Source organism: Tenebrio molitor, chromosome 6 (assembly GCF_963966145.1).
Source record: "Tenebrio molitor chromosome 6, icTenMoli1.1, whole genome shotgun sequence".
NCBI lineage: Eukaryota > Metazoa > Arthropoda > Insecta > Coleoptera > Tenebrionidae > Tenebrio > Tenebrio molitor.
Window position 1 is genome coordinate 18246390 of NC_091051.1, and position 27816 is coordinate 18274205.

General features: G+C 36.3%; 5 protein-coding genes and 1 long non-coding RNA gene across 8 annotated transcripts; 3 read left to right on the plus strand and 3 right to left on the minus strand.

Moving 5' to 3' along the window:
* Positions 1–9363: 9363 nt before the first annotated feature.
* AGO3 (Argonaute 3) lies at positions 9364–19841 on the plus strand. 2 transcript variants are annotated; one of them, XM_069052310.1, is made up of 5 exons: positions 9364–9559; positions 14160–14459; positions 16016–16896; positions 17195–17662; positions 18199–19841. In XM_069052310.1, the coding sequence occupies exons 1-5, from the start codon at positions 9379–9381 to the stop codon at positions 19105–19107; spliced, it is 2739 nt and encodes a 912-aa protein (XP_068908411.1). In that variant the 5' UTR covers positions 9364–9378; the 3' UTR covers positions 19108–19841. The 2 variants fall into 2 exon arrangements, with proteins under 2 accessions (XP_068908411.1, XP_068908412.1); XM_069052311.1 differs by lacking the exon at positions 9364–9559 and adding an exon at positions 13524–13687.
* On the minus strand, positions 12866–13490 carry LOC138134195 (uncharacterized). Its single transcript, XR_011160665.1, has 2 exons — positions 13103–13490; positions 12866–13038 (listed from the first exon to the last, which is right to left on the minus strand). It is a non-coding gene; the product is annotated as an uncharacterized lncRNA (long non-coding RNA).
* A 237-nt stretch (positions 19842–20078) lies between the features above and the next one.
* On the minus strand, positions 20079–24136 carry Vps39 (vacuolar protein sorting 39). 2 transcript variants are annotated; one of them, XM_069052313.1, is made up of 10 exons: positions 23981–24136; positions 23760–23930; positions 23403–23707; positions 22855–23283; positions 22498–22797; positions 21430–21810; positions 20912–21349; positions 20479–20861; positions 20350–20421; positions 20079–20293 (listed from the first exon to the last, which is right to left on the minus strand). In XM_069052313.1, exons 1-9 carry the CDS (start codon positions 24048–24050, stop codon positions 20358–20360), a joined length of 2541 nt encoding a protein of 846 aa, XP_068908414.1. In that variant the 5' UTR covers positions 24051–24136; the 3' UTR covers positions 20079–20293; positions 20350–20357. The 2 variants fall into 2 exon arrangements, with proteins under 2 accessions (XP_068908414.1, XP_068908413.1); XM_069052312.1 differs by having other exon boundaries at positions 20079–20421.
* Positions 24137–24259: 123 nt separating this feature from the next.
* On the plus strand, positions 24260–24881 carry RpL39 (ribosomal protein L39). Its single transcript, XM_069052316.1, has 3 exons — positions 24260–24408; positions 24517–24620; positions 24787–24881. Exons 1-3 carry the CDS (start codon positions 24406–24408, stop codon positions 24833–24835), a joined length of 156 nt encoding a protein of 51 aa, XP_068908417.1. The 5' UTR covers positions 24260–24405; the 3' UTR covers positions 24836–24881.
* Positions 24882–25295: 414 nt separating this feature from the next.
* Positions 25296–25846, minus strand: ATPsynG (ATP synthase, subunit G). The gene is made up of 2 exons (XM_069052315.1): positions 25706–25846; positions 25296–25606 (listed from the first exon to the last, which is right to left on the minus strand). The coding sequence occupies exons 1-2, from the start codon at positions 25743–25745 to the stop codon at positions 25347–25349; spliced, it is 300 nt and encodes a 99-aa protein (XP_068908416.1). The 5' UTR covers positions 25746–25846; the 3' UTR covers positions 25296–25346.
* Positions 25847–25852: 6 nt separating this feature from the next.
* On the plus strand, positions 25853–26853 carry Sod1 (Superoxide dismutase 1). Its single transcript, XM_069052314.1, has 2 exons — positions 25853–25993; positions 26269–26853. The coding sequence occupies exon 2, from the start codon at positions 26275–26277 to the stop codon at positions 26734–26736; it is 462 nt and encodes a 153-aa protein (XP_068908415.1). The 5' UTR covers positions 25853–25993; positions 26269–26274; the 3' UTR covers positions 26737–26853.
* The last annotated feature ends 963 nt before the right edge of the window (positions 26854–27816 follow it).

The following is a 27816-nucleotide window of genomic DNA, read 5'->3' on the forward strand; positions in this document are numbered from 1 at the left end:
CTAGAGGGGGTCTATGATGGGAAGGATCTCGATGTCGTCGACATATCTTAGGATAAGGTCAATTGGTTTAAATTCTGACTCGTAGACTGGAATGATGCATCAGCATGGTAACTGGATACAAGAATGGCATCAGGTGTTCAGTGATGAATCCCGTTTATGGAGCCAGAATGACCAAGGAAGGGTGAAGCACCGCAGTGGAGAACGACAGAATTTGGCAGTTGGCTCTTGAACGCCACAGTTTGGTTTTTATTCCTGACAATTTAAATGCCGCCCCTTAAATTGCTGAGGCGCAATTTCATATTCCAAGGTTACATGACCTTATTTTCCTGCAGGACAACGCGCTCTCTTTTTCGGCAAAGGTAACTACAAAACGCTAAGGTATTGCTGTCGTGGCCTTCTCGTTCCCCACATTTATCACCAATTGAACATGAGTGGTGTATGGTTGCGCTCGCGGTCATAAAAGACCATCTCATTGAGAGCATCCCTCGAATAAATGAGTACATCAGGATCTGCGGCAGAAACACTAGCTATTAAAATTTATATCTTTTGTTAACGTTGTTTTGTTTGAAATTCCTACAATTTATTTATCGCAATACAGCCATTTTAAAAATTTCAACAAGATTTTTAACAACAGCTTTTAGCTGTTTCGTTTTTTATGGAAGCCAGTATAACGGGTGTTTTTTTAAATTTGGCGTCGAAGTTGAACTGTTGATTGTGAACGCACTATACAGGTTACGGATCACGGATCAGCTGTTTAAATCTTACGCTTTTACACGAGTGGTGCGATCTCAATCGACTCTCCAACGCCTACTTCGACGCCAAATTTAAAAAAACACCTTTACATTATCATCCCTTTCCTTCAAAAAATTTACACAATTCTGATCACCGCCAAATTTGAACTTCAGCGTAACAGTGAAGATTAATGCACTCGTGCAATATTCGATGATTGCATTGTGCATAAACCATGTCTTTGACTGAAGTTCTAATTTGGCAACCATCCGATTGAATGATTTTTTAAAAGAAAATAGTCATAATAATCCTACTACCTTTAGACATTTCTATACCTTCCCTAGATATTCTAGACACGTTTGATAACAAAGGTATTGAAATTACTGAAAACATTAAAAAATTGTATTTAAAAAAAAAACAGAAAAAATGTATACATATTTTCAAAAAAAAATAGTACCGTATCACTAATTTCTTGTTATGTAATATTCATCATATCTCAGTGTTGAGAAATAGAATAAAATTTTATTTTTATTTGATATTATAAAAAAACGTGTTATGTTGACTCGACTAGTTGACTGATTCTCGTTCAACCTGCGATATTGATTATACCCATGGAACACTATCAACATATGGTTAATATTTACATTTCTTGTGTATGTACTTTTATTAGATTACCTTCAATATTAGATATTAGCCTACATAATACACGGTTTAGCCATTTGTTTTCAACATTTTCCCTTAATTGATGGATGGAATATTTCCAAAAAAAGCAGATATACTTGAAAAACGTCTGTATTTTTACTATAAATAGAAATAAATTAACGAATTGCGTGACCTAGATTTGTTGAACTATTTTTTTATTTATACCTAGACAAGATATCTCTAGACAACATTACAGCAATAATTTTCATAAGTAGACGCGACCCTGTTTACGTTTAAATTTTTACGGTCACAGGTATATTAGCTAAGTTAGTTAGGCTAGCTAATAAATGTGCCAATCATATAAATAAATAAATAGTTTACATGTACCTGTTAAATAATGCCATTTGTCTACCTATATGCATATTTTGTGTAGACATGCAACTACATATTCTAGAGTATACTTACGAGTATCTTTGTTCGTTAGGTAGAAATATACTGTTGCTGCATGTGAAAGCATTATGACCTTTGACCTTTCAGAGTATAAAATAAAGTTCCGTACAATACTTACAAACTTCTGCCAACATTATTATTCGAGCCCAAACCATCAAACTGCCGCCCTTACTTTGTGGTCGTTCTCGAATAAATTGTGAATTATTTCTTGTTCCACATTCACACCCATCAAAGTACCTACACTTATTATCAGATCGTATTCCAAATCTGGGCTCAGCACTCATCACAGTGCCTGAGCTCAACTTTCATGATCCCAGAATGTTTTATACGCCTATGTTTTCCAAACCGTTGTGGTTTGCATACAGGAGAATTTACAACACTTGTCTTCAAGCTGAACATGGTTTCATACCGTTTGCGATGATACCAACCTTCCAGTAAGGAATGTCAAGTAGTGGTCATCTGTTGGAGCTATTGGTGATCGTCGACCCTGGCCTTGACTTCGTCGAACATTTCTAGTTTTCGAAAAACAATTCCAAAAACAAAATTCACATTTTGGGAAACTCTTAATAATGTTTGGACCAAGACCTGTTGTGTTTGACTTGTTTTTAATCTTCCAATGTGACTCTCCAAGTCGTGGATTCCAGAACATTATGTTACGCAGCAATTTTTACCCCAGTAACAGTACAGTGTTCTGTAAAAAAGATATAAATCAAATATGTATTGCCAGGTTAAATGCATGTTTCTACCTTGATGTGTATTTTAAGCTGGTGTAGCAAAAAAAAAAATAGATAGTGTAAGTGTAAGTCAGAAATAGGCAACTGAAATACATACCGGGTATTTCACCTAAGATTTTCAGATCTTATATCTCTATTATTTATGAACCGGTTTTTGTGAAATTTGGAAGATATACTCCATTCTTTATTTTGGTGAGTGGTCGATGCTCAAGCTCAAGCAAGCCATGGGTAGCTTTGTAAGTTTTACTTTTTCCATCAAATTTTTGTGTGGTGTAAACCAAATATTAGCTGTCATCGCTGTCCATTTATGTCCAAATCTCACAATCTTATGTCGCGAAATGTAAATACAGTGTGATTGGAAAAGGATGAGGGCAAGTTGAATTTGGCGCCATAAATTATAGTGCGTTTCATGTTTTGTGTGTGGCAGTTTTGCTTCAGAAGAGCATCCCTGGCAAGATTTATCCATAGGTTTCCGTCAAACCAGGGTCAAATCCATTGTTTTGATTTCGTTTGTCAATTGTCACCAATTTGTAATTCCCCAGTAGATACGCCCATGATCATATAAAGCTTTATTTTTGCTGTCAATACTTGTTACCAACATGACAAATTATTCACTAGGCCCCAAATTCAAATTGTCCTCATTTTTTTTTCAATCACACTGTATATAAGCCGTACACGTCGATTCTTAAATTTAACCGTTCCCTGTCTGAAAATCATCGGCGTCTGTCGTCGGTCAATCCGATCGAAAATTATGCCCGTGTCGGGTAATATTGCAAAGTTTGGGTTTGAAAAATTAACCTGATTCTTAAACTATAAACAGGACCTAATTTGACCGGAAAGTGTGTGAGCGGTCTAGAACATTTTGAAATTGCCAAGTAAGTTGTTAAAATTTTAGAGAACGATGCCATGTGAAGATGACACGTTTGAGGTTATGTCTCGGTGCATGTGAATCATGAGCAATTTAAGTTGGAAAATAATAAATAGAAAGACTTTGCGTCTCTGTAAGTACATTATTGTAATATTTGAATATTTTTTAACAACTACCAACGCACTTTTCCATGGGAACTTTCAAAAATCCCTAAATTTAACTTGATGGCTGAAAATTTCCCTAAGACCACTCACCAAGATAAAGAATAGAGTATAGGTATTCTAGTGAATGAAGAATAAATTAGTGCTAATAAAATGCCCGATTAATAAAACATGTCATTTTAAAACAATTTCCTTTACTTATTTGAATCTACACAAAACTAGAGTCCGATTATTACTTGTTAGAAAACATGTGTCTACACAAAAAAATTAATCAAATAAACAGTTTCTACTTCAAGAAAACGTCAATTATTTTGTTGAAAATATGCTAAAATTTTTGAAATTTCAAGTCAAGTCGCCTTGAAACAATTGAACAATTTTGTGAAAAACTAAATAAATTGACACGGTTTTTCCTCTTTTTCTTGTAGTGCGACTACCTTTAGGGGACGAATTTTGCGGTAGCTATTGTTAATTGTTGTTGTACAGTTTAGTATAAATCTTAAATGATTTAATTAACAAATAAAGGGAGTTAAAATGGCGTTTTTAAGACTGAAGGTAGGTACTTGAGTAACGCGAGATTTATTAATTAAATTATCTGTCTGTTAGATTTCACAAAAATCGGTTTATAAATAATAGAGATGTAAGACCTAAAAATCTTAGGTGGAACATCTGTATAATACAATAAAATATGTTATATAGAGTGAATCATTAAACTGGGATTTCTTGTTTATATGTAATAAAAGATAATACTTCGAATTTAAAAATCAAAAGGGGATGAAATCTTATGAAAAATTACAAAGTACCTCTTCCATTGTGTCCTTTTAGTTGTCAAATGAAAGTTTGTCAAAATGTTTATAAAGCAGGGTTGAGTAAATGGTCACGGACAGTTAACAGATTGATGTCTATAGCAAATTACTTATTTACTTTGTTAATATTTTTGCTTAAATTTCACATTATGAATCTTGGGGACAATTTGTGGTGATACATTTTTACACGTGTATTGCTGACATCTATGGACGAGTAGTTCAGATTACAAATAGAAAATTCTTGGTTGTCTTTTTTATCTGTAGTTAGTCATTTACACGACCTGGAGCGCGTTCATAAATACTCTGGGTCGGTACGGTGCGATCAATTAAAAAATAAATCGAGTCGGCGTGTTACCTATGGCAACCCATGCTATAGCATAGGCTCCAAAGCAAACTCGATTTATTTTTTAAATGATCGCTCGGTATAAAGGTTACCCAAACACCGTTCATAAATTAAAATTGGGGGAATAATCACGCTACCCTAGATCGTTCACAAATCTTTAGAGTGACACAAGGAGTGTGCCCATGTTACCGATGTCTAGCGGTGCGGGAGAAATTACCCATACGTCAGATTTGACGTCTGTCAATATCTGGCGGGAGTGAAGCGGCGGCTGCGTGAAAAAATACATATGTTCTAAGGTGTTTTTATACATTTTTTAATTATGTTTTCAATAATGAACGCGCTCCTGCTCTATTATAACCGGCCTGTTCAAAAGTGTAATTTGAGTGATCCCCGTAGAGCGCTAGTGTAAGTTTTTGTCACCGGGAGTTTTTCTCGTTCAAATGACAATCGAATTTAAAATCAAAAATACAAAAATATAATTGTATTTAGTATTGTTTTAGAAAGAAAATATGAACTTACTGTACTCAATCTTAACTCTAAAATCATGTTTAAACATATTTTTCCGCATTTGTATTCTTTGGAAGTGCCCGTACTGTGGCGCCCTCATCGGCGAAAATTGGCTCTTTCTCGGAAACATTTTCGCAATGCTTTTTTAATGAAATCAACAAGGTTATTATACAGCAGGTCATGAGTAAGTCATTTATAACTTACTAATTTGGACAGTTTCCTGCACACATTCTTGCTTCCATTATTTAAAAGCGGGGCATCTAAAGCACAGCGCAGAGCTACTACCTACGATGTTAGAAAGATTTATAATAACCCTATATGACATACAAGGTAATTCACGAGTATCTAATAATAAGCCTAATAAAATTTGTGATACAACCAAAAATACACGACCCCATAGTTTCTTAGTTTGGGTTTTTATTGTCTATTCCATATAATGATTTTCATTAAATTTGACAAATGTAATGTCGGGCATATTGACTGTGTTGTATAAAATTAAAATATATTTTTTTAAATCCCCATAATCTGTGCAAATGTAATGTTGGCTGCATCACAAATTTCGTTAAGTTCATTATTACTCGTGAATCACCCTGTATATGGTAATTAAATTACCTAACGTTAGGTTAGGTAATAATATGTTCTTCAAGCATACATCGTGTGATCACAAAAATTTGTATTCGGATCAGTCTTGGAAATGTCAGCCATTGAATTGCATCGATTATTTCATTCATCATCGTTTTCGACCAATCGTAATCGACGTAATCGACGAAACTCCAATTCGCACTTAGTTTTTCGTGATCCTACACAGTTGCGAGCGAAAAAACGTATTTAGAGGAAAGTTAGCGTCTTGGAACCTGGAATTCTGTAATTCTTGCGTCGTTTTACTTCGAAATGTACAAGTTTCACGACGAAATTCCGATTCGCACTTAGAGTATGTTCCGTTACTCGACATTTGCAACCGAATTTTTGGTTAACTGTTCCGATATTAACAGATTCCTGAAATATGGATAGTTACGGAATGGCTGTCAACTGAAAATGGTAACTTATCTGTCACCAAAACGACCGGCGAATTTAGTCCGGTCATTTCGGTTAAAATATATAACGCTTATGTCAATGTCAAGAATTCGTAAGTATTTTGCATTGATTTTTGATCCTTAAGTAATGGATATGATGTTTTTAGCCAAAATGTTGTGTGGTCTGCAGTCTGCAGTAAGTAACGAAGAAAATGTTGACAATGATGAAATACGTGGCTGGAGTGATAAGGAAGTTGAAGCACTAATAGAAACTTGGAAGAAAGATTGTTTAAAATTTGAATCACCAAAATATACGAAAAAAAAGAGTGTGGGAAATTATTAGTGAGGAACTTAATGACTACAAGATTAGACAGTATTGATAGTATTTGATAGTATTGAAAGAAATTATAAATGAGCACATTTGTCACTTGCGTCAACCATTATTAAGGAATAAACAAATTTAAATTTCGTGCCAAAATCATAACCAGACGGTTCCTTTAGTACCAGATTTTCAGTAACCAAACTGTCAGCTGTCATTAAAATACCGGTTACTTACGGCTTGTAACGGAACATACTCTTAGTTTTTGGATTATAGTGACTATTCCATTCACCTGTCATTTGTTCAAAATGGACCAATAAAAACACAATTTTACACATTTGTCACCATGGTTTCAAAAAATTGGACCGAATATTCCCACTCGTGAAAATTGTATGGGTAATACCACTAGTGATCCCAGCGATAATTTTTAACAAATGAATGCAGCCTTGAGAATTGCTTCCAAATGGACTCACGTAGGTATCTTTTTTGTGTTGTTAGAAACATTTTTTTCGATTTAAGACTTCTATAACAGACTGTGCTATTTTAAAACCAAACATATTTATTATCGTTTCCTTTACTTATACCTAATGAGGACACCAAAAAAGAGAAAAATAAAGAACTTGTAGCAAAAATTTTACATGTCCAAAAAAATCCCATGTTTAAGTAAGTTGCCTCAGAAATTTTAAAATGTGCCAGATATAAATGTGATAACCCAAAATCAAATAAAATACAGTATGTTATTGAAATGCGTTAAGAAAATTTAAACGGTGATAGAACTCATCAAAACAAATTACCAGATAAAATTTTAATTAGTTTGATCGTAAATTGTAGTACCCGCCAATGTCTCCGCGCGTACATTAAAAGCGAAAGAAGATAAAAACTTAGATAGTCAAGGAAAAACCTATTTTTTATTCGTAGTAAGTGAGAGTGACATTGAAGTTACGCACCGCACTTGATCAAAAGCACTAACCTTTAAATTAAATGTTCTAAATGACACCCTCCGTAATCGATGTACGCTCTTGTGTGCCCTTCGAGTCACAGAAGCTTGAGTTCTCATCAACATGTCAGAAGTTTATCGAATTGTCTCGGTGTCAACTGGAGTCTCATACACAATCTGTTTTAAATGGCCTCATAAAAAAAGTCATAAGGGTTTAAGTCCGGTGAACGAGCTGGCGATAAAACTGGTCAATTACGACCTATTGAAGAAGCCATTGACAAAATGCAATTCGACGTGGTGGATCTTCTGATTTTAAGTGTTGGACGCGTTGAAGATGATACGGATGTAATCCCTGTTCGTGCAGCGTTCTCCAAATTGTAAAACTGGAAACATTAATTCCTAATCCTAATGCAAGTCGTCGGCAACTAACATTCGGTTCTTCGTCAACAGGACAGGACAGGACTAAAAGTTCCATAATCCCTTAAATGCTGGACAGCATTCACAAAGGTACCTGGACAGGGAACTTGGCGACCGGGAAATCTCTTCATGTACTACCTACATACAAACGCCTGGTTGCATCAGCATTTGATAAAGCTTCCCAGTAGATGAGCACCATGTCTGTTAACTCCGGATTAGTGTACTTCACCATTTTTAACGATAATTACGGGAAATTCACTTTCTAATAAATTGTAAACACGGCCGCATGCAGGTGAAGGACGTGACTAAATTGTGTCAGTAAGTTTTTGCAAGACCTATTCGCCTGGGTTTTTGCCGTATTTACTTTTTTGGCGTTAACGTTTTTCGTACGAAGCCGTTGTTCTTTCACCGTCCCATCCATAAACGACTCGATGACACGGAATACGGTGAAAATAAATTCGAACATAAATTTGCGTTTTCGAAAAAATGGTAAATAGAAAACAAATTTCCACGTTAGCGTTGCAATGTATTGTGGGTTGCATTTTCAATTCGCCAGGTTCATTATCACCAAGGCGGTCTCTATTTTAACAGGCCGTGACACTGACTTCAGAAAGTGGTCTGTGGAATGGCCCACTAACGAGTAACGACTGACAACGTTGCTTCGCCAACCTTTAAAAAAAGTTACTAGTTTTGAAGTTTTGTGATCACTCACTGTCACTCACTATTTTGTCATTGTTAGCTGTCAGTTAATCATCACTGAAAGATTTTTCTAATTCTCGTATTGCAACTTTACTTCAGTCAAAGTATATCAGGTGACCAAGTCAAGGTAATTATGTGTATCCTGTTTTATAAGATAGCTATTGTTAGTAAAATTTCATAGAGTCCTGTATTCTGAACAAGTATCCTATCCAAAATGAAGATAGAAGTCCTTTTAGTTCACCTTGATTGCATTAGTTCGAGTGCAAATTCCAACGCATGCCACCTGTACACTGTACAGCTCAGGACAAGATTTTTTTTCTAAAGTCGTACACAGAGACCATTAAAAACCAATAACGGTGCAGTATGAATTGTTAAAAATAAATAAGAACTGCAAAAGCTACCCACTCGTGTGTATGGACCCTACCATCAATACAGGTTTATAATTTAAAATGGATTTTAGATCTAATGCAACGAGCAACAAAGACCTCACGCGCCAGTTTTCTAGTTCCAAAATCCGTATCCATTCTTGCATTCTAATCTACTTCGATGGGAATTTGAAAACGCTAACGTAGGAAGACTTACTTGAAGCATAATTTGACTTGCAATTGGGTATCTACGAGAACACAACATTTGTGTGGCATGTTTATTTTTCAATTACTGAAATTAATTATTGCACAATTAATTATCTTGTCAAAATTATTTTTGAATGAACCGCCTTTCTATGGAAGTGCCAATATTTTTGAAACTCAGGATGCTATGGAATGGCCCACTAAGAAATTTGACAACACAGCCAGTGTCCTGGCCTGTTATAGCTTGTGCCACAGCCATCTCTACTTACAAGCCGTGAAGTTAAAATTGGCAACACCGCTTAGTCGCCTTCAAGTGGGTCTACGCGCCAGGCCGCTCAAAGCGCCTTATCTAGTTAATTCGTTTTTTGGTAGGTAATTTTTTTAAATTTAATATAGTAATGTAATGAATAAAGGATGGATAAAAGGGAAACGTATAAAAATAGTAGTTTATTTAACGAGTTTGCGTGTAAATTGGACCTTTTTTGGCACGAGTGGGCCAGTTTAAAACGCGAGTGAAACGCGTTTTAAAGAGCCACGAGTGCCAAAAAAGGCCAAATTTACACACAAAAGAGTTGAATACAACGTTTTTTTGTTCGACTAGCCTCTTAAAGGCTCAAAATTCGCTTAAAATCTGTAAAATTAGCTTGAAGTTTCGTTTTGACAAGTTGTGACATTTATCAAAATCCGTTCACACAAGAGAAAATTCTCAAATTCTGACAGTGTCGAACAAAAAACATTATTAAGATTTCAACGATTTTAATACTTAGTACGGTCGGTGGACAAATAAAACTGGGACACTTAAAATTGAATCTACGTAAATCTGACCATTGAATAGTCAATATATTTGTCAGTGTCTATATAATATGTCATACCAAAGTTAACCTATTTGTAATAAAGCCGTAATTAAACGATGCAAATTTGTAAATTTTGACTTATGTGATTGTCATTTTTGTCCCAGTTTTATTTGTCCATCGACTGTACATATTCGCTAATTATTCAAAGTGGTAAGTTTTTTCTTTGTACTACGTTTTTCATGTTGACAAGCATTCTTTTTATTTTTACTATAATTATTTAAGACTATATTGCTCATAATTAATGCCGCAAGGACGTATATTTTTTCACATGGTGTTCCACATTCGTATACAACACTAAAATCAACATAAAGGTTATCTGATTTTATACTTGTACAACGTGTAACAGAAATAAATACATTAATTTTAACCGGTAACAGAACTTGTCATGATGAACAATTTTTCTATGTACCACTTTTTCGAAATCGGCAATTTTTTTTAACATTTTCCCCCCCATAAATTAACGAGCCGTTCAGCCGTTTACGTAAACCTTATAAGCACAGGGACTAGGTAGCGTGGTCTCCAGTGGCGGGTAGCGAAATTCCTGAAAAATTTTAAACAATTTTAACTCATTAACAAGAACGTTTACAAGAAAATTTTATTTAGAAAAGTTGTTGTTCTTGATGAGTTTTATTACCAGTTAAAATTAATGTACTTATTTCTGTTACACGTTGTATATATTTCAAAATTTTATGCATAGCTTCAACGTGCATATTCGTGTTAATTAACGAATCCTTGCGAAAACAATAAGCCCATATTTTATAATTAAACATATAACTGTTTTTGAAATATTTCCCAAATTCTTATACAGTGTCCCCAAAAAAAAAGACGAGTCCATAACTCCCTTATTTATTGGAGGATTTTAATTATATATACACCAAATTAAATGGTTTTTAATAGGCTACAAAACGGCTTAATAAATTGACGTATAGTTCCAAGGGCTTCAAGACTAAACTGTCAAAATATTTTTTTTCAAATGGGATTACATACTTTTTTTTTAGTAATTCTGATAGAGATTTTAATTCTAAAAACAACAATGTATCACAAGTATAACTTGACATAAAAAAAATAACACTAACTTTTGAAACAAATGACGAGCACCAAGCGAAAAGCTATCAAAATGCATTGCGTTACAATGTAATAACCAAATTAAGGTAGCTAGAAAAACAAATGACAAATAATAATATGTGGGATTGCGCAGATATGCCCCCAATGTTTAGCGCAAAATGGAACACAGACGATAGTAGCGTTTTTTTACCTTTTTTTTGTGAATTTTTGGTATTTAAGTGTATACTTGTGATACACTGTTATTTTCACAATAAAAATCTCTATCAGAATTACTAAAAAAAAATATGTAATCCCATTTGAAAATTTTTTTTTGACAGTTTACCCTTGAAGTCCATGGGGCTATACTTGAATTTATTAGGCCATTTTGTAGCCTATTAACAATCATTTAATTTGGTGTACAGATAATTAAAATCTTCCGATAAATAACGGAGTTATGGACTCGTCTTCTTTTTTGGGGACACCTGTATTATATTTATATTACTTATATTTTCTTCTTCCCCTTCCTGTATTGATAACAAATTTACAGGGGAAAAACGTTGTTTTCCAGAACAAATTCCCAGAAATAATTAATTTTCTTTTTCTTTCGTCAAATTGCATTTTTAATCTATTGATCTTCATTTAAGCAGGTGGTTAAATAAATGACAATTAAATGTGAGTTAATAATGTTGATATTTACAAAAACAAAAAACACGCGTTTACCCGATTCCGTTCATAATGCCGGAGTGACACTACAGTCACGTGATATTCCCCAGTTCCCCACACTCTACCTTCGCCCATATTTTATGAACGCGCTCCTTCTCCTTTTTACCGCTTTTACTTTTAAATTTAAATCCTCTGACAATTCGACCACAGTATAATAACCAGTAGTGACAGAATGCTTGATTTGCGAACGTGACCCTTATTGACTTTTACTACCCAAACCGTCACTTCTCAAACAGCGTGGGATGCGTAGAGGCTTACGTAGAGGGATGTGAATAGGCAACTCCTTATACATACAAATTCAGGCATATTTCAGAAAACAGAAAGTTTTAGTGGAATTTAATTTACATTTATTAATCAGAGAATTCATGGTGATTCAGGGTTACCACCACAAATTTCAAACGAATTCAAACCATTTTCAAGGACTTTACTACCCAAACCGTCATGTTCATAACGACCCAATGCTTTTCTTATGGACCTGTCATTTCGTGTCGCTACTGGTTATACGTTATACTGTGATTCGACAATTGGCAACGGCAATAATCAATTCGCGATTTCGACTACTGCGAGGGCGCTGCTGTTCTGACAATCAGCTGATCGAAAATCCTCCTTTTGAGAATTTCCATTTGTTTACGTGTTAATTTTTGTGTCCAAAACTCTTTTATTTGTTAATTGTGTGCAGTGTGTTTTTCAGTAAGGTAAGTGTATTCCTTAAAGTAACATTTTTTAATGTAGGCATCAAAGATTATGATGTAATTTCGTAAAACAGGCGTAAAATAAATAGAGGCGTAAAGATAGGTTATGGTGCATTAAATATTTTGTTTTCAAGACATTGAAAGTCTTTTAAAAAGTGGAAAACATACTATATGTTGATATTTCAGTTACAGGAAGGCTTTTCTTCGGTTAGCTACACTTTTTAAATACTTGGAGGCTTCTGCTGACAGTCGATGTGTGGTACAGTGTGATGGGATACAGTACAGGTAATTTTAGACTTTTTTCGTTAAATTTCAATTAAATTTTACTTACAGCAACAAGTTTTCAATAAAAATACATCAATAAACTAAATGTCTTTTTATTTAATACAATTACCTTCTCACTTATTATGTCAAGTGCACTACAGTCTACTTTGCCTGTAATTTTTGATGCAAACTTTCTCTGTGTCTGGTGTCCTTTTGGATAACTTTTGAGAAGGAACAGCAAATTCCTTCAATTGCAATTTTTGGGAAATGCTGCGTGGAGTTGAAAAAAGTAGAATAAACTACAAACTTTTAACCTCAAATTCGTGGAACTTACGATTTATAAAATCTTCACGTAAAAAATGTTTTCCAATTACTCGCATGTGCCGTCTTGCAGGTTTTTTCAATAACAAAACCTTTTCCCAAGCTTTTCTTCTGTCTATACTTTCCTTGCCGCCAAAAATGTTTATGATTTGCACTTTACAACTATTTTAGCAGCGTGGAAAGTAATGAAAGCTGGTCTCTCTGTCTTTCGCTCTGCGTGTGTGACAACCATGGACACAACACTTGGTTTTATCAGAGATAACGTAGTTTTATCTACTTTCTTTTTGCCCATTGTAACATCACTTTGTCACTAACCCCCGTACCTGTGGCCCGTACACCGTTCATGTTATTTTTGCGCGATAATTTTCGGTGATTCGACTTTCCACCGCTAGAGGTCATGTTGCTTATCCGAAATGGCGAATTGTCTTCTGAGTTCTGAGCATGTGCAAACGTAATGTCACTAAATTTTTCTTCATGATGTGGTAATGTCGATATCGCAGTCTCTGATCGCAGTCGATATTCTTAAATTAGAACGTCGTGTTCGTTTTAATTTGTCAACATATTCTGTTTTGTCTGGTAGCCGAAGGCGAATTCTATTGTAAGTAAATTTGTTTACACCTAGGTTATGTTGTATTGTTGACATTTCTTTATTATTTCGACTATAATCCCCATTAAAAATGTATAAAATCCGAATTGTTCTAATTCTGCTCTAACTATGGACATTGGACAGAAATACAAGCAATACAAAGGACATACGTCATTATTTTCCGAATTTTCCTTAAGTATTTTTTTTTCCAATGTTGGCTATCCTGATTGTGCTTTTTTTGTTACAGTACTGTAGTTGAACGCAAGTTTTGTTTTTGTTTGTGTTTTTAACGGTCTCAAAAAGAAAGATGATCCGATAAAGCAGTTTGAATTTTTTGCCATTTTATCTATTCAGGAAGGATCAATCTTAACATAAATCATTTGTGTTCACTGTTCAACGTGTAAATTTTGTTAGTGTCGTTTGTGTTGTTGATCGTCACGTGTTCATGTACCTTCTAGTTTTTAATGTTGATATTATCGTGTAGAATACGATATGGCAGAGAAACAAGTACCCAAGGGTCGAGGAACCCTTCTGGAGATGCTCCGAAAACATAAGGAGGCTCGCCTAGGGGTTGGGGAGCAAACAGAAGAATTACCCCCAAAGAGTCGAGGAAGAGCAGCTTTATTAGAAAAGATGCAGAGTTTGAAGAAGAAAAAAGTGGGTGAGGGTGAACCAGTTGAACCACAGGCTGCTGCGACTTCTACAGAACGAAAAAGTGTAGAGACAGTAACACAAGGAGTTTCAGAATTATCTGTAACTTCAACGGAAATATGCTCGTACAGGGGTAAGTATTATCTTGATCTTTCACATTTATAGTAGAAAAAGTAATCAAGATAATATTTGATAATACCAAACTTAAGCTGTTAAATATGGTTAATCAAAAATTAAAACGTAATGAAATATATGAAGTGGAAAAAATATTTATCACATACTTAAAAAGGAGTAAGAAATTTGGAACTACCTACATAATAAAAGAAATGTAAAAAATCACATAACAAATTTTCACAAAGTATTTTTGCTGCAGAGTACATCAAATTTGTTGGAAATCTTCACGGATTGTATCATTTTTGCCTGTTATCATTTAATTCTGCGGCTATAGACTTATCGCACGCTGTCCACAGTTGGTAAACTACTTTGTGGGTTCAATGTCAGATTGACTAATAACTACGTAGTTGATCAGATAAAACAAAGTTGCAGTCATGGATCAAAATGCTCTACATGAACCGCTGATTGTCAGCCACGTGCTTTGCTTCCGCTATATATTTCAGTCAAATACAATCAGTGGTGTACTCCACCCCATAAATGAAGAAAAATGATAACTGGAGTGATTGTAATTACCTATGTAATCACAATTTCCCTGCGTTTACCCTGTCAGTCACATTTTACACAAATTACGAACCATAACCGATTTTAAGGATCCTCACGCCAACGCGAAATCCGCTGCGGAATCCGGAGGATACTTCACACTGTAGCGAAATAAATCGCACAAGATTTCGTGAGATTTTCAGTGCTTTACGAACAATATCATCAACATTTAATAAAAGAGAAAATGTATTCATTGTCGGAAGAAGAAGAAGCACTTTTCTTGTTTGCACATTTTCCCCTAATTCTTTTCCAATTTCAGTCCAAATTGTATCCTTTTTTCCTAATATTTTTATAATGTCCATGTGACTGGTTGTATGATACAGGTGTCCCTGAAATGCGCGGCAAAATTTTAACCACGAGCTACCGTGTGAACAACAATTACTGATTGAGTTGGCAATAAATTCTGGTGACTTTTATGTCATGTTCTAACGAGAAAACCATTTTATTTCGTACAACCGGCCCTAAATCTAACGTTACTTTTTGCGTTGTTTGTGTTTTTAGTGTGCAAACTGACGAGTGGTGCGTACACAATCGACCTTTCAACGCCAACTTTCAGATTAAATTTAAATGTAACCAATTGACTTCAAATTTGATGTACCGGTTGATCAAGAAGGACTGTTTAAGTTGGCAGCACAATTAAGAAAAATTTTTAATTCGGTTATTTATAACACTCCAACCGAATATGTTTTGTTGGTTTATTTGACAAATATCTGATGTAGGCATTAATAACGACAAGCCATCAACAACCGAAAGTTACTCCTGTTATACGATTTAAAATACAATTCAGTGTTACCAACTTAAACAGTCCTTTTTGATCACCCCGTATATCTTCAGTACCCATCTGGTTATTTCCGGTACTAAAATTAAATCGACATTTTCTCAAGATTAAAAAATAAACAAAAGTCTTACATCTTAAAAGTTTTCAATTTTGTCGATTTTGTAACAGTTTGTTGTAATTTTTGTTATTATTCTCAGGACAGGCTGGGACGCCGATTCGCGCTACCGCCAACTATATTCAACTGGACGTGGAAAAAGATCGCGGCGTCTTCGAATACGAAGTTAGATTTACACCCGATATCGATGCAAAATCGAACAGAATAAAACTAGTCAACGAAGCTTTGGGCGAGCTGAGTACCACCAAAGTCTACGACGGAGACACTTGTCTTTACTTACCAGCACAAATATTCGCCGACAAAAAAGAACACAACTCTGTCATACCAAATACGAACGAACCTGTCAAGATGATTTTGATATATAAACGAAAAAAGAAAATGGGCGAGTGTCTACACCTGTACAACGTACTGTTCAAAAGAATCATGCATATTTTGTTGTACACTCGAATGGGCCGAAACTACTTCAGTCCGGACCACAAGTATTTGATACCTCAGCATAAATTAGAAGTGTTGCCCGGTTTTGCCGTCCACGTCGATGAGATGGAAGGTGGTCTGATGGTGTGTTTGGACACGCAGCACAGGATTATACGATGTCAGACTGTTTACGAGTTTTTCCACGAGGTCAGGGCAAGCGATCCGCGCAATTTCAAAGAACAAGCAACGAACAACCTCATCGGTGCTTGCGTTTTGACCAAGTACAATAACAAGACTTACGTCGTCGACGACATTGGCTGGACGATGAATCCGAGAGATTCATTCGAGACCAAGAGCGGTTCCAAATGTTCTTTCGTTGATTATTATAAGCAGCACCACAATATTACCATAGGAGATGTCGACCAACCGTTGCTGATCAACAGACAAGTGAGACAAATAAACGATGCAACGGTGGAGACCATGATTTGTCTCGTTCCTGAGTTGTGCTATCTGACTGGGTTGACGGACACGATGAGGAGCGATTTTAAGGTAAAAGATAAACGGATTGCTTCTTTATTTTGGCTAATTATGCAGAAAGCTTTCCTTTTTTTTTCTCTGTGAAATGAGATTAAAATTTTGTTGAAGCATGAGCTTACATGATCCTAAGGTCTATCAAAAATCGTAGTTAATAGTTCTGCAGTATTATACCAAGTGAATTTCACAGACACGCATTTTATTTTATTTAACCCTTTCATTGCACAAGAAGTCCACGTGCGCCTTGAAAGTATTAATCCAAACAAATAGTTTGCATTATTTGAAATATTACTTAGTCAAGCGAAAATTTCAGGTTATGAAAGACGTTGCTGCTTACACTAGAATTACACCGAATCAACGGATGCTTGCTTTGCGGACTTACCTCGAGCGCGTGAGGAGTTCAGAAATGGCCCAAAGAGTTTTGGCCGGTTGGGGATTAAAAATCTCCAGTGATACCATGGAGCTGAAGGCGCGCGTTCTACCCCAGGAGGCAGTCTACTTCGGTGGACCTCAAGCTGAAGAAAGGAAACATGTGGGAACTGGAGATTGGAATAAAGCCGTTTCCGATAATCGATTGACGGGACCGATAGATATTAGGAATTGGCAGTTATATTATACACCCCGAGATCAAAAGTTTGCGGTTAATTTTGCCCAATTATTAGGGCGTTTGGCAAAAGGAATGGGTTGCGTCATAAGAGAACCCCAACATGTTCTGTTGAAGGATGACAGGACGGAAACTTACATGACGGCAATAAGGAACAACGCTTCGAATGATGTACAGGTCGTGTGGCATTTTTTAATTTGGATTTAGAATATATTTATAAAAAATGATGGTAGAGGTAATTTGAATAGAGAAGAACCTGTCACGTGATCTTTGCGCGTGCAGTGGCGTAGCAAATTGTTTTTTCCCAGCTGTTTGACGTTCGACACAGTTTGCTTTATGTAATAATATTTATTGATACTAAAAATTGTTGAATACATTTTAATAGTTTGCCTATGTCATTATTAGACATAACAATACGTATTTCAGAACCTGTTAGCTGAAATTAAATGACGCCACACCTGCTCAAGTGCGCACCTGACTCGCCACCTCCCTATGCAGAAAGAAATGGACTAGTCCGCTGGAGTCCGACCAGGTTCTTTTCTATTCAAATTACCTCTAAAACAACTTGAAAAAAGTGTTTCGGACAAAAGCCATATTCTTAACATTTGCAATTAACGCAAGGACTTTTTTATCTGTGCTAAAATGAAATCTCTACAATTGCCTGTAGTATTTTTTTGTTGATAACGATAAACTTATTTAAATTTACATTTCAGGTGGCAGTATTCATCTGTCCCACGATTCGAGCAGATCGCTACTCCGTAATCAAAAAGATGTGTTGTTCCAATATGGCATTGGCCAGTCAAGTAATCCTAAGCAAGACGTTATCAAACCCGCAGAAAGTCCGGACGATCGTACACAAAATAGGCATGCAGATCACTTGTAAGTTGGGCGGCACTTTATGGAACGTGAAGATTCCGGTTAGCGGATGGATGGTCTGCGGTATCGATGTCTATCACGGTGCGAACAGTCAATCGGTGTGCGGTTTCGTTTCTTCGATAAACGACTCCTTAACCAAATACTACAGCGAAGCAATGTTTCAAGAAGGAGAGCTCGGCGACTTCTTCAAGGTGGCCTTCACTAAGGCTTTGAAATATGCCAAAGAAAGAACGGGGTCCTACCCAAGCAAGGTCATCATTTTCAGAGATGGAGTCGGCGATGGTCAACTCGATCACTGCAAAAAGTACGAATTGGCCCAATTTCAGGAAGTCATCAAGCAGCTCAGAACAGAAACAGCCGTAACGTTCATCGTGGTACAAAAGCGAATCAACACGAGAATTTTCCGAATGATCGACAGTAATAATTGTGACAATCCACCGGCGGGTACTGTAGTCGATTCGATTGTGACGCGCCGGCACTTGTATGATTTTTACTTGGTACCACAGTCGGTACGACAAGGGACTGTTAATCCCACACATTATATTGTAGTACATGACGATGGTAATATCAAACCAGATCATTTACAAAGACTCGCATATAAGTTGTGCCATTTATATTATAATTGGTCCGGTACCATCAGAGTGCCAGCGCCGTGCCTCTACGCTCATAAGTTAGCCTCTCTCGTTGGCCAGTCCATAAAACGAGTTCCTGCTGCTGAGCTGAACGACAAATTGTTTTATTTGTAAGATATTTTTCTCATTATGTATGATTGACTTAGTTGTAATGTATTTTACGTTTAGTTTATCCATTGTTTTGACTTCCTACTTTCAATTTAGTTTAATGGATGTTACGACATATTTACGTTGCGTTATGATGTTAATTATGTTCCTTCTTTGTAAAATCTCAATTTTATGTGCACATTGTAGAGACATTTCACTTTTCAATACATTACATCTTGTATATTCTGGTGATATTTTTCATTGAAAATATTTAAATATGTCTGTAGGATAATGTTGTAATCTTTTTAATTAATAGTGTTTTTTGCGTTTAAATTGTCATATATACTGGGTTATTTCGAAACCATTCGAAAAATGTCGAATTTTAGACATCGGTAATAATTACACCGATTTTTTTATCGCTATCGGGAACTATTCAGTTTGTTTCCATTTTATTTCTGCAACAAGATTCTTTTTGAAATTTAACGAAAAATGTTCACTATTTTGACTCCTGAAAATGTGTGTTAATTAACGAAAAACAAAACAAATCTAAACTGGTCGTTATTAGCTATGGCAGCTATGTCCGTTGCGATTAAAAATAAGTTTTGTTAATAATACGAATGGTTTCAATTGCCAAGTACTTAAAGAATTTTTGAAACTGTTACACATGGGCAGTAAGTACAAACTTTAACATAATACCTAATTTTCTGAAATAAGTGCGAAATTAACTTTTTATATTTTTGAATAAACAAATTTTATTTTGTTATTGGTGTTTTTGTAGAAAACAAAGATTAATGTCTAACTTTCTGTCTGTTACCTGGAAAGATCAACTTCATGCCAACAATTTGCCCCGTTTTAAATTCAGAAAATTGTGTAAAATGTACGAAAATTTTAAAAATCAGGAACAGCTTGTATAAGAAATGTTTTTTTAACAAGATTCCCCATATCGAGTTCTGCCCTGCTGTTTCACTGGAACCACTGAACGAAATTAAATTACAACATGGTTTCTGCATATACGTGTATTCTATTTTACGTGGAAATACATATAGTTACTTATGTTTTAAATATGTATTATCACAATTGTCAATTTGGTTTTATATAGATTACATCGTTACAATTAGAATGATTAGAATATAATATGACGTGTATAAAATATTTGATGTTTAAGAGTCAGGGTCATCTCTTCAATTTAAAAACTACACCTCAAACGTACGTTCTTCAAAAAAGGAAAACTGTTATTTTCTATATTTGAACCAAGATTACCAATGTTACCGGTCCTTTCACAGTCTCTTTTCTTGGCAAGAATAGTGGACCACATCACCATTAGGATACCGTATCAAAGCACTAGAAAACGGGACAATTTTATTAAACCAAAAAAGAATTTGTTTCCGATATCAGTACCTCTGATTTCCAAATCTCTTCTTGCAGACGGGGCACACATTCAATTCAGTCACCAAGACATGCTGACTTTGCAAATGCAGACGCATTTCTTGACACTGCAAGTGCTCCGCATACAACAACCCCTTCAAAAGCTGAACACGTCGCCTTTCTTTGACCGCCTTCTGCAAAGCAACAAGAAGAAACTTGTGTATTCTCGTGACTGGCACGTTATCCGGCAGGACCGAAAGCACTTCTAAAGGATCCATCTTGAAAGCGTGCTCTTTCAACAGTTCCAACGCTAGCTCCAAATCGGGTTGCGCTGTCTTAGGCGAAAGAGTCAATCCGGGCAAAGCGAGCGGACAACTGTCCGGATTCAAGACTAATTTAATCAGCCCCGCGTAAACCTGCAACTTCATTATGTAAGTTTGTTGCAGAAATGGCGCGTTGCTATTACGCTCTGACAGCCGGGAGTGTTGGACTCGTACACCTTTTGGGCGTACTCCACCGATTTGGAGATGTCGCCGAGGGCTCTGACGTAAATTGCCAATGCTTGCTCGTGTTTTCCCAATTTTCCCAAAATGATGGCTCTTTCTTCTAGTAAACTGTCGGTGGGGAAATGACCGAGGACCGTGTCCGCGGTATAATGGGGACTTTTCTTCAAGAACTCGAGTAATTTTTTGCGCGTATGTTCGGCGGCAGCGGGACCTTCGCTCATTGCCTTCTCGCGGTATTGGTGGACTAGGGCGTTGTGGAAGAGAGGGTTGGTGTCTACCCACACGTGGACCACGTGTTCCAAATAGGGTATGACGACGGACGCATGCGAGCGGAGGAGGAAGTCGAGGACTCGAGGACGCGGCAAGGCTTCCACTTCGGCCAGGTCTTCCGTGAATATCTGCAATACAATTGAACCACTGAATTTTCCTAGTGAACGAAGGAAGACACTTGAAACTCGGTTCAACTTAGAAAACCTACCTTCAGTCCTTCCTCCGGCGACGCCGTCAACACCCAATCAGAAAACTCGATAATGAGTCCCATATTATCAGCGCCCAAGTGTTGCAAATACGCGATGGTCCGTTCAGTTCCGGCTTCGTCTTGTAACAGTTCTAGAGCGCGTCTGTGCTGACCTTTGGTCTGATACAAAATGATGAGTTCGTTGTGTTTTCCCATCTTCTTCAAGATCTTCTCAGTTTCGCCGAGGTGGCAATGGTTCAACCGTAGCAGAGGTGCGACCAGCGCATCATTCGTTTGTAGATAACACTTAAGTAAAGTGGTGTCGATGATTTGCAACAGCTGCTGAGTTGATTTGCTGAAGTTAGTTTTCTCGTTCAAATTTCCCCGAGCATTTACATTGGCCTAAAACGAACAATACAGTAAAAAGTGTACAGGGTGATTACAAATTATGGAACAAATGCAACTGCGTTTGAATAATTAAAATAAAAAACGTTTTGGTTCTATTTAGCCCAAGAGCTACGTGGATCTGGACTTGAGTGCAATAATGGCCCACATCTTATACATAAATGAGAGAGTAACATTAAGCAATTTGATAAGAAGAATAATTCTTTGATTGGAGGAAAAGTATTGGGTGATTCAAACTGGTTGTGGATAAATATGGCAACTATGTACGAAAATTTATGTAGCAATTCTGTAGGTAGGATAGAGTTGACATTTCTTTGACAGTTCAGTCGCGCAATTTTGAAAATTGGCAATATGCAATGGTAAACTTTGTCCAGCGAGAGATTGGTCGACATAAAAATCACTAAATTCTACGTAGAGAAAGTATGTCGTACCTAGCGGCCTAGCGCACGTAAAATTTGAAACATATCTTTCAAGCAGTAACATTTTTGTCCTGAAATTATGCTCTAATGAAGGTATTCTAGTGCATTTTCTAGTCTTGGGTTAATTTAATACAATTTAAAATCTCCCAATCTCTCGCTGGACGGAGTCCACAAAAAAATCTAATGCACGCATTTTGAATCACCCAATATCATTAACAAAAACACTATGGGAAGTTGCATTATGTCCCATATTCTGAATCATTACTTGTGTTTCCGACTGCAGTCGATGCCTCATTTCCGTCAAATAATCGATGAGAGCCAACAGTCCAGTTTCCAGTTCTTTCTCGGTTAAGTCTCTCGGAGGTTCAGGATAGTCCGCCGCAACAGTCTGTTGAGGGAGCAGGTCAGGAAACAATCGAATTACGTCGTACGGGTCTGTTTCCAGTTTCAAGAACTCTTTCATACTCTCGTGGAACTGTTTATTGGCGAATAAGTCGTAAGCTAATAACGTTTGGATCTGATGTATCTTCTCTCTTTTGTCCTCCTCGTTTTCATTGGAAATTGTCTGTCAACACAATTATTAGAAAAATAATCGTAGCGGTACACGATGCTGGCTGCTCACGGTTAATTTCAGGGCCAACTGAAATTGCTTCGAATCAAGTAAGACCTTCCTTTGACGTGCCACGTCCACGGCACAGATGCACCAGATCTGACTCACCGAAGCTGCGTAGAGGAGGCCTTGTTGACACGTAATTATAAATCGGACTTTTGATAGATCAGGTAATGTTTGCACTAAACCGGAAGGTTCTAAAGTTTGGACTTCTATGCACTCAGGAAGAACTCCCAGTGCGTAAGGCTCATCCCATGCAAGAGTTAGAGGAACGTCGGACCATCTCAGAGCTTTGGTTTTCTCGGTTTCACCTTTCACGTTGACAAGAACCGTTTGTGATTCTCTACACAACGCGAAAGTCTTATCGGAGGCCTTCACGATGCAAGGTTCGCTGGAGCGGCTGCTACTCGTTGGGAATAGGTCGATTTGTTTTCCATTGAGCTTATGAACAAGAGACAATGTAAATATTATTTGTTAATTGATAGTTTTATCAGAAATGATACTAATTTTGATATAGTCTAGTTTGTTAAAAATATTGGTGTCAACACATAATTGATTACCTCTATAAGTGCATATTCTCCTCGGTAACCTACACAGATGGTTTCTTCACACCACACCATCGACTTTGGAATTTCTGCTAAATTTATGTCTTCCATAAGTTGGAAAAATTCATTATTTTTCAAATAGTAAAGCTGAAGCTTGCGCTTTACAGCTACAGCTAGTCGAACTAAAATACTAGTATCACCAGTTAACGAAGTTTGTTTTTGAACATTTACAGCAAAAATTGTTGCCCCTTTAGATTTTTGTATCTGATGGACTGTAGTAAAATTGATTGCATTGACGTCATGCAACTGTATTAAATTATCTAAAAATGAATGCAATATAAGAAATATTCTACATTATGACTAAAAGTATACCTGTTAGACTCACAAGTAAGTGATATTCGGAAATCACTTCCAACTGTTGAACAGCTTTCTTACTGAAGGATTTGTTATATCTCATTAGTTGTACTTCACATTTTTCGTCATTTCTGACCAGGCTGTACATAAACAAGTGCCCCTGTCGAGTACCCACAAGTAGATTATCATCTGGAACCAGCAATGAAATACAAAAAAAAAAAACAAACCTTAAAACAAACCATATGCAGTGACCGCTTCTATTTGAAAAGTTAGTTTTAGAAGAGAGTAAACTTGGTATGCCTCATGCATTTTGCTGAATATTTTCCACTTTTATTTTGAATGTCAATATTGACAAATGTCAAAGTAGACATCTAACCTCAAACTCTTTATGATTCTTGAATAATAATAAATAATAACATTTTGTTATTATTTACATTTAAATAGAACGTCCTGAATATTAATTAGCATTATTAAAATCACTGAAGAATTAAATAACTTGGTTTTCATTATTATTTCATTATTATTTCATTTAGTATTCAAATTTTTAAATTGGTGTGGTTGGTATTACGATTTTAGTTGGTTCCTCACAAATACCAACATAACTGCACCAAAATCAACCATAGCGTTGTTTCTTTTCTGTCAAGTGGTCGATCGAATAGGAGCAATGGTAAGTTATTTTGAAAAAATCTCAATCATCTGCCCAATATTTTACCTAATCTTTTAAACAAAGCTAATGAAAAGCGTAAATATTAACGTGTTCTTCATATTTTTACAGTCGGCTCACAAAACATTCATAATCAAGCGGAAGCTTGCCAAAAAACTTAAACAAAACAGGCCTATCCCACAATGGGTTCGGATGAGAACAGGAAACACAATTAGGTAAGAAGAAGAGTAATAATTTGTCATGTTTTGTTTTGATAATGTATTAATTTGAGCGTACTACCTATATTGTCATTAAGTTTGAGGTTATGTCTGATATATTTTATTGCTAAGCTTCAATAAACCTTGTGTTGTATTTATATACATTATGTATTTTTTGTTTCAGATACAACGCTAAAAGGCGTCACTGGCGCAGGACTAAGCTAAAGTTGTAATTCTTGTTATTCATGGACATGTATATTTAATAAAATATTTGTCATATTATTGTGTATCCTTGTCTTGACAACTTGATTTAACTTTGGAGATCCTGCCTTATTTATAATTTAAGCCTGTCAAGTACATATTCTGAACACTAACCAAGGCGGTCTCCTGTAACATGTTTGCTGCTGTTAGCTCTTACAGACCTACATACTTGGTCATCATTTGCTGGTGCTAGCTATTTTGAGGAGCTAAGAATTTGTTTTGCTTGCTTGTAATGAAATAACATGAATCAGATTACAATCTAAAGAGAACAAAGTCTTGGTACTTTAAATGGGAAAAAATAAAAATTTGGCACGATATTTAGACCTTATTGTGGATCAACATATCCAAGGCACTAGTTAAGTTGTTAAAAACTTTTACTTCTTTAGGCAAGGTGAAACTGTATTAGGTATATCAATAATAAAAGAGAAAACATTATTTAGAACACTTATATGAATATCAACTACAGAGATGTTTTACTGAAATTTACACATCATATCCTACGATATGACGTTTACCAATACATTCTCCTACATAGAACCAACACAACACTTCAACAGTAACCAGTGTGTTTAACCAAGCTTCTCTGACTGGGACTTCCCTCCAGCGTCCAGTTCTGGCTCCATTAATTAATCGGCTGATACCACTTCGTATTTCTGGAATGTCACCAAGGGTGGGAGGTGTCAATTCCACCTTTGCATATTTCATAAATGTCTGAAGTTTCGGACGAGATTCCGCAACTAGCCCTAAATTAAACAATTATTGATCTGATTGTATAATTACTAGGTTATGTTACGTAATTCACAAGAATGGGTTAAATATATTACAATAAGGTAAACACTTACTTGAAGCCAAAGCGGGGGCTTGTGCTATCAACTTAGACATGCTGACTTGTCTTTGAAAATAAGGGTTCTAAGAAATTTAGGAAAAAATTCAACCCCGATGACAGAACCAAAACTGACAGGTGACAAGTGACAACTTGACAAGTAACAGCGCCCCCTACGCGCGTCTTTGACGTTTTTTAAGTTCATCTTGATATCCTTGACAGTTTTTTCGGTTTTTTCCATTCCTTCGAAGTTGTACAGAGGCAGTATAGTTTGTTGAAACATTCCTTGCAATTTTCATAACATTTGGTAAGATATTGCCTTCTTAACATTATATTCGGTTTTGCGTATCCATTGTACATGGGAAAGTTAATGTAATCAATCATAAAATAGAACCTAACCTAACTTTTATTGATTGCTACCGGTTTCCATCGTACCATCAAACCTCGAACCTTGGCCTCTACCCCACCAATAATTCGTATACCTAATTCTGTCCTTGAGCGTAATTTACAAGTCTGATAAACAGTATCTGTTGTGCTTAGTCACTGACAACCTCAAAGTTGAGAGTCACTTTAACATTTTAGAACAAAATGCCGACAAAAGCTGTTTGCGTCCTCAACGGTGAAGTGAAAGGCACCATTTTCTTCACCCAGGAAAACGGCAAGAGCCCTGTGCAGGTAACTGGCGAAGTTACAGGTTTGAAGAAGGGTTCGCACGGATTCCACATCCACGAATTCGGCGATAACACTAATGGATGCATTTCGGCTGGGGCTCATTTCAATCCTCATGGAAAGGATCACGGAGGTCCGACTCATGACGTTCGCCATGTGGGAGATTTGGGGAATGTTGAGGCAGGAGGAGATGGAGTCGCTAAAGTCCACATTACTGACAAGCTGATCTCTTTGGAGGGAGAGCACAGCATTATTGGACGCACATTGGTTGTGCATGCTGATCCTGATGATTTGGGACAAGGTGGTCATGAATTGAGCAAAACAACAGGAAATGCTGGAGCTCGTTTGGCCTGTGGTGTTGTGGGAATTACCAAAGCCTAAATGTTAAATGTTCATTGTGGGTTTCTTTTCTTTAATTATGTAACTAAGGCTTTGTTATGTTTTGAAATGTTATATCTCGATATATGGTGAGAGTAATAGAATTTCTTTTTTAGTTTTCTCAGTGTTTTTTTTATATTAATCCCTCTAAAGTAAACAAGAACTCCTTTACATAAGCATAGAACAAATTTGGCCAAGCTGTTGATGTTACATAATGAGAGATTGAGATAAATATTGAAGTGGTTACATATAGATATGATGCAATATATTTTTATTGTACCCGCTTTTAATACAATAAAATATCTTATCCTAAGAAAGTGAGGTTGATTTCCCTCCACCACCCGGTGGCACGGCAATTTTGCCGGAGTACATACACTATTACGGATATTACTATCAAGTAATAGTGCAGTGCTAATCAACATAATTACTGGCGTCTCGCCTCGACATTTTGAGTTTGTTGTGTTTTATTAGTCGCGAACAAAAAAAAACAGGTCGTCAAAATCATGTTTTGACGCAATGGAAAATGCTCCATTGTAAAAAGATCGTAAAATCATAACCTATACTCCATTCTTTATCTTGGCGAGTGGTCGATGCGATCAAGCAAGCCATGGATAGCTTTGTAAGTTTTACTTTTCCAAAGGAGTTTGGGTTTGAAAAATTAACCGGATTCTTAAACCATAAACCGGACTTAATTTGACCGGAAAGTGTGTGGCCGGTCTAGAACATTTTGAAATTCCCAAGTAACGCTTAAGATTGAGATACCCGCTTTTGAATTCAAACCAACCACCAACAAAAGCCATGATAGTACGGATGTCGGTACCGTCAGCGACCGCTAGGGTCGGGGGTGAAAGTCATATATTAAAGTCACTAGAAACTATAGTTTCTAGTGACTTTATATGGTGAAAGTCGACAGGGGATGAACGGCCATGTTTTTTTTTTGGGGACACTTTTGTCTTGACCGCAGAGTAGTGTGGAAGTGCTGTGTATTTTTCTGTGTTCGAATTGTGCGATTTTAGTCTTTTTTTTATTGAACTGTGCTAGATGTTGCTGTCCAGCTTCTGTTTTTGAACTAGGTATGTGTTT

What these genes read in the sequence shown, in the direction of transcription:
- AGO3 (XM_069052310.1), top strand. Translation starts at nt 9,379, where the DNA reads ATGGAATGGCCCACTAAGAAATTTGACAACACAGCCAGTGTCCTGGCC. An exon ending in TCTAGTTAATTCGTTTTTTG is followed by an intron (nt 9,560 to 14,159) that starts GTAGGTAATTTT and finishes ATTATCGTGTAG; the next exon opens with AATACGATATGGCAGAGAAA. An exon ending in CGATGAGGAGCGATTTTAAG is followed by an intron (nt 16,897 to 17,194) that starts GTAAAAGATAAA and finishes CGAAAATTTCAG; the next exon opens with GTTATGAAAGACGTTGCTGC.
- Vps39 (XM_069052313.1), bottom strand. Translation starts at nt 24,050, where the DNA reads ATGCATGAGGCATACCAAGTTTACTCTCTTCTAAAACTAACTTTTCAA. An exon ending in AGAAGCGGTCACTGCATATG is followed by an intron (nt 23,931 to 23,980) that starts GTTTGTTTTAAG and finishes TGCTGGTTCCAG; the next exon opens with ATGATAATCTACTTGTGGGT. An exon ending in AGTTGGCCCTGAAATTAACC is followed by an intron (nt 22,798 to 22,854) that starts GTGAGCAGCCAG and finishes TTGTGTTGACAG; the next exon opens with ACAATTTCCAATGAAAACGA.
- RpL39 (XM_069052316.1), top strand. An exon ending in AGAACAGGAAACACAATTAG is followed by an intron (nt 24,621 to 24,786) that starts GTAAGAAGAAGA and finishes TTTTTGTTTCAG; the next exon opens with ATACAACGCTAAAAGGCGTC.
- ATPsynG (XM_069052315.1), bottom strand. Translation starts at nt 25,745, where the DNA reads ATGTCTAAGTTGATAGCACAAGCCCCCGCTTTGGCTTCAA. An exon ending in AGCCCCCGCTTTGGCTTCAA is followed by an intron (nt 25,607 to 25,705) that starts GTAAGTGTTTAC and finishes TGTTTAATTTAG; the next exon opens with GGCTAGTTGCGGAATCTCGT.
- Sod1 (XM_069052314.1), top strand. Translation starts at nt 26,275, where the DNA reads ATGCCGACAAAAGCTGTTTGCGTCCTCAACGGTGAAGTGAAAGGCACC.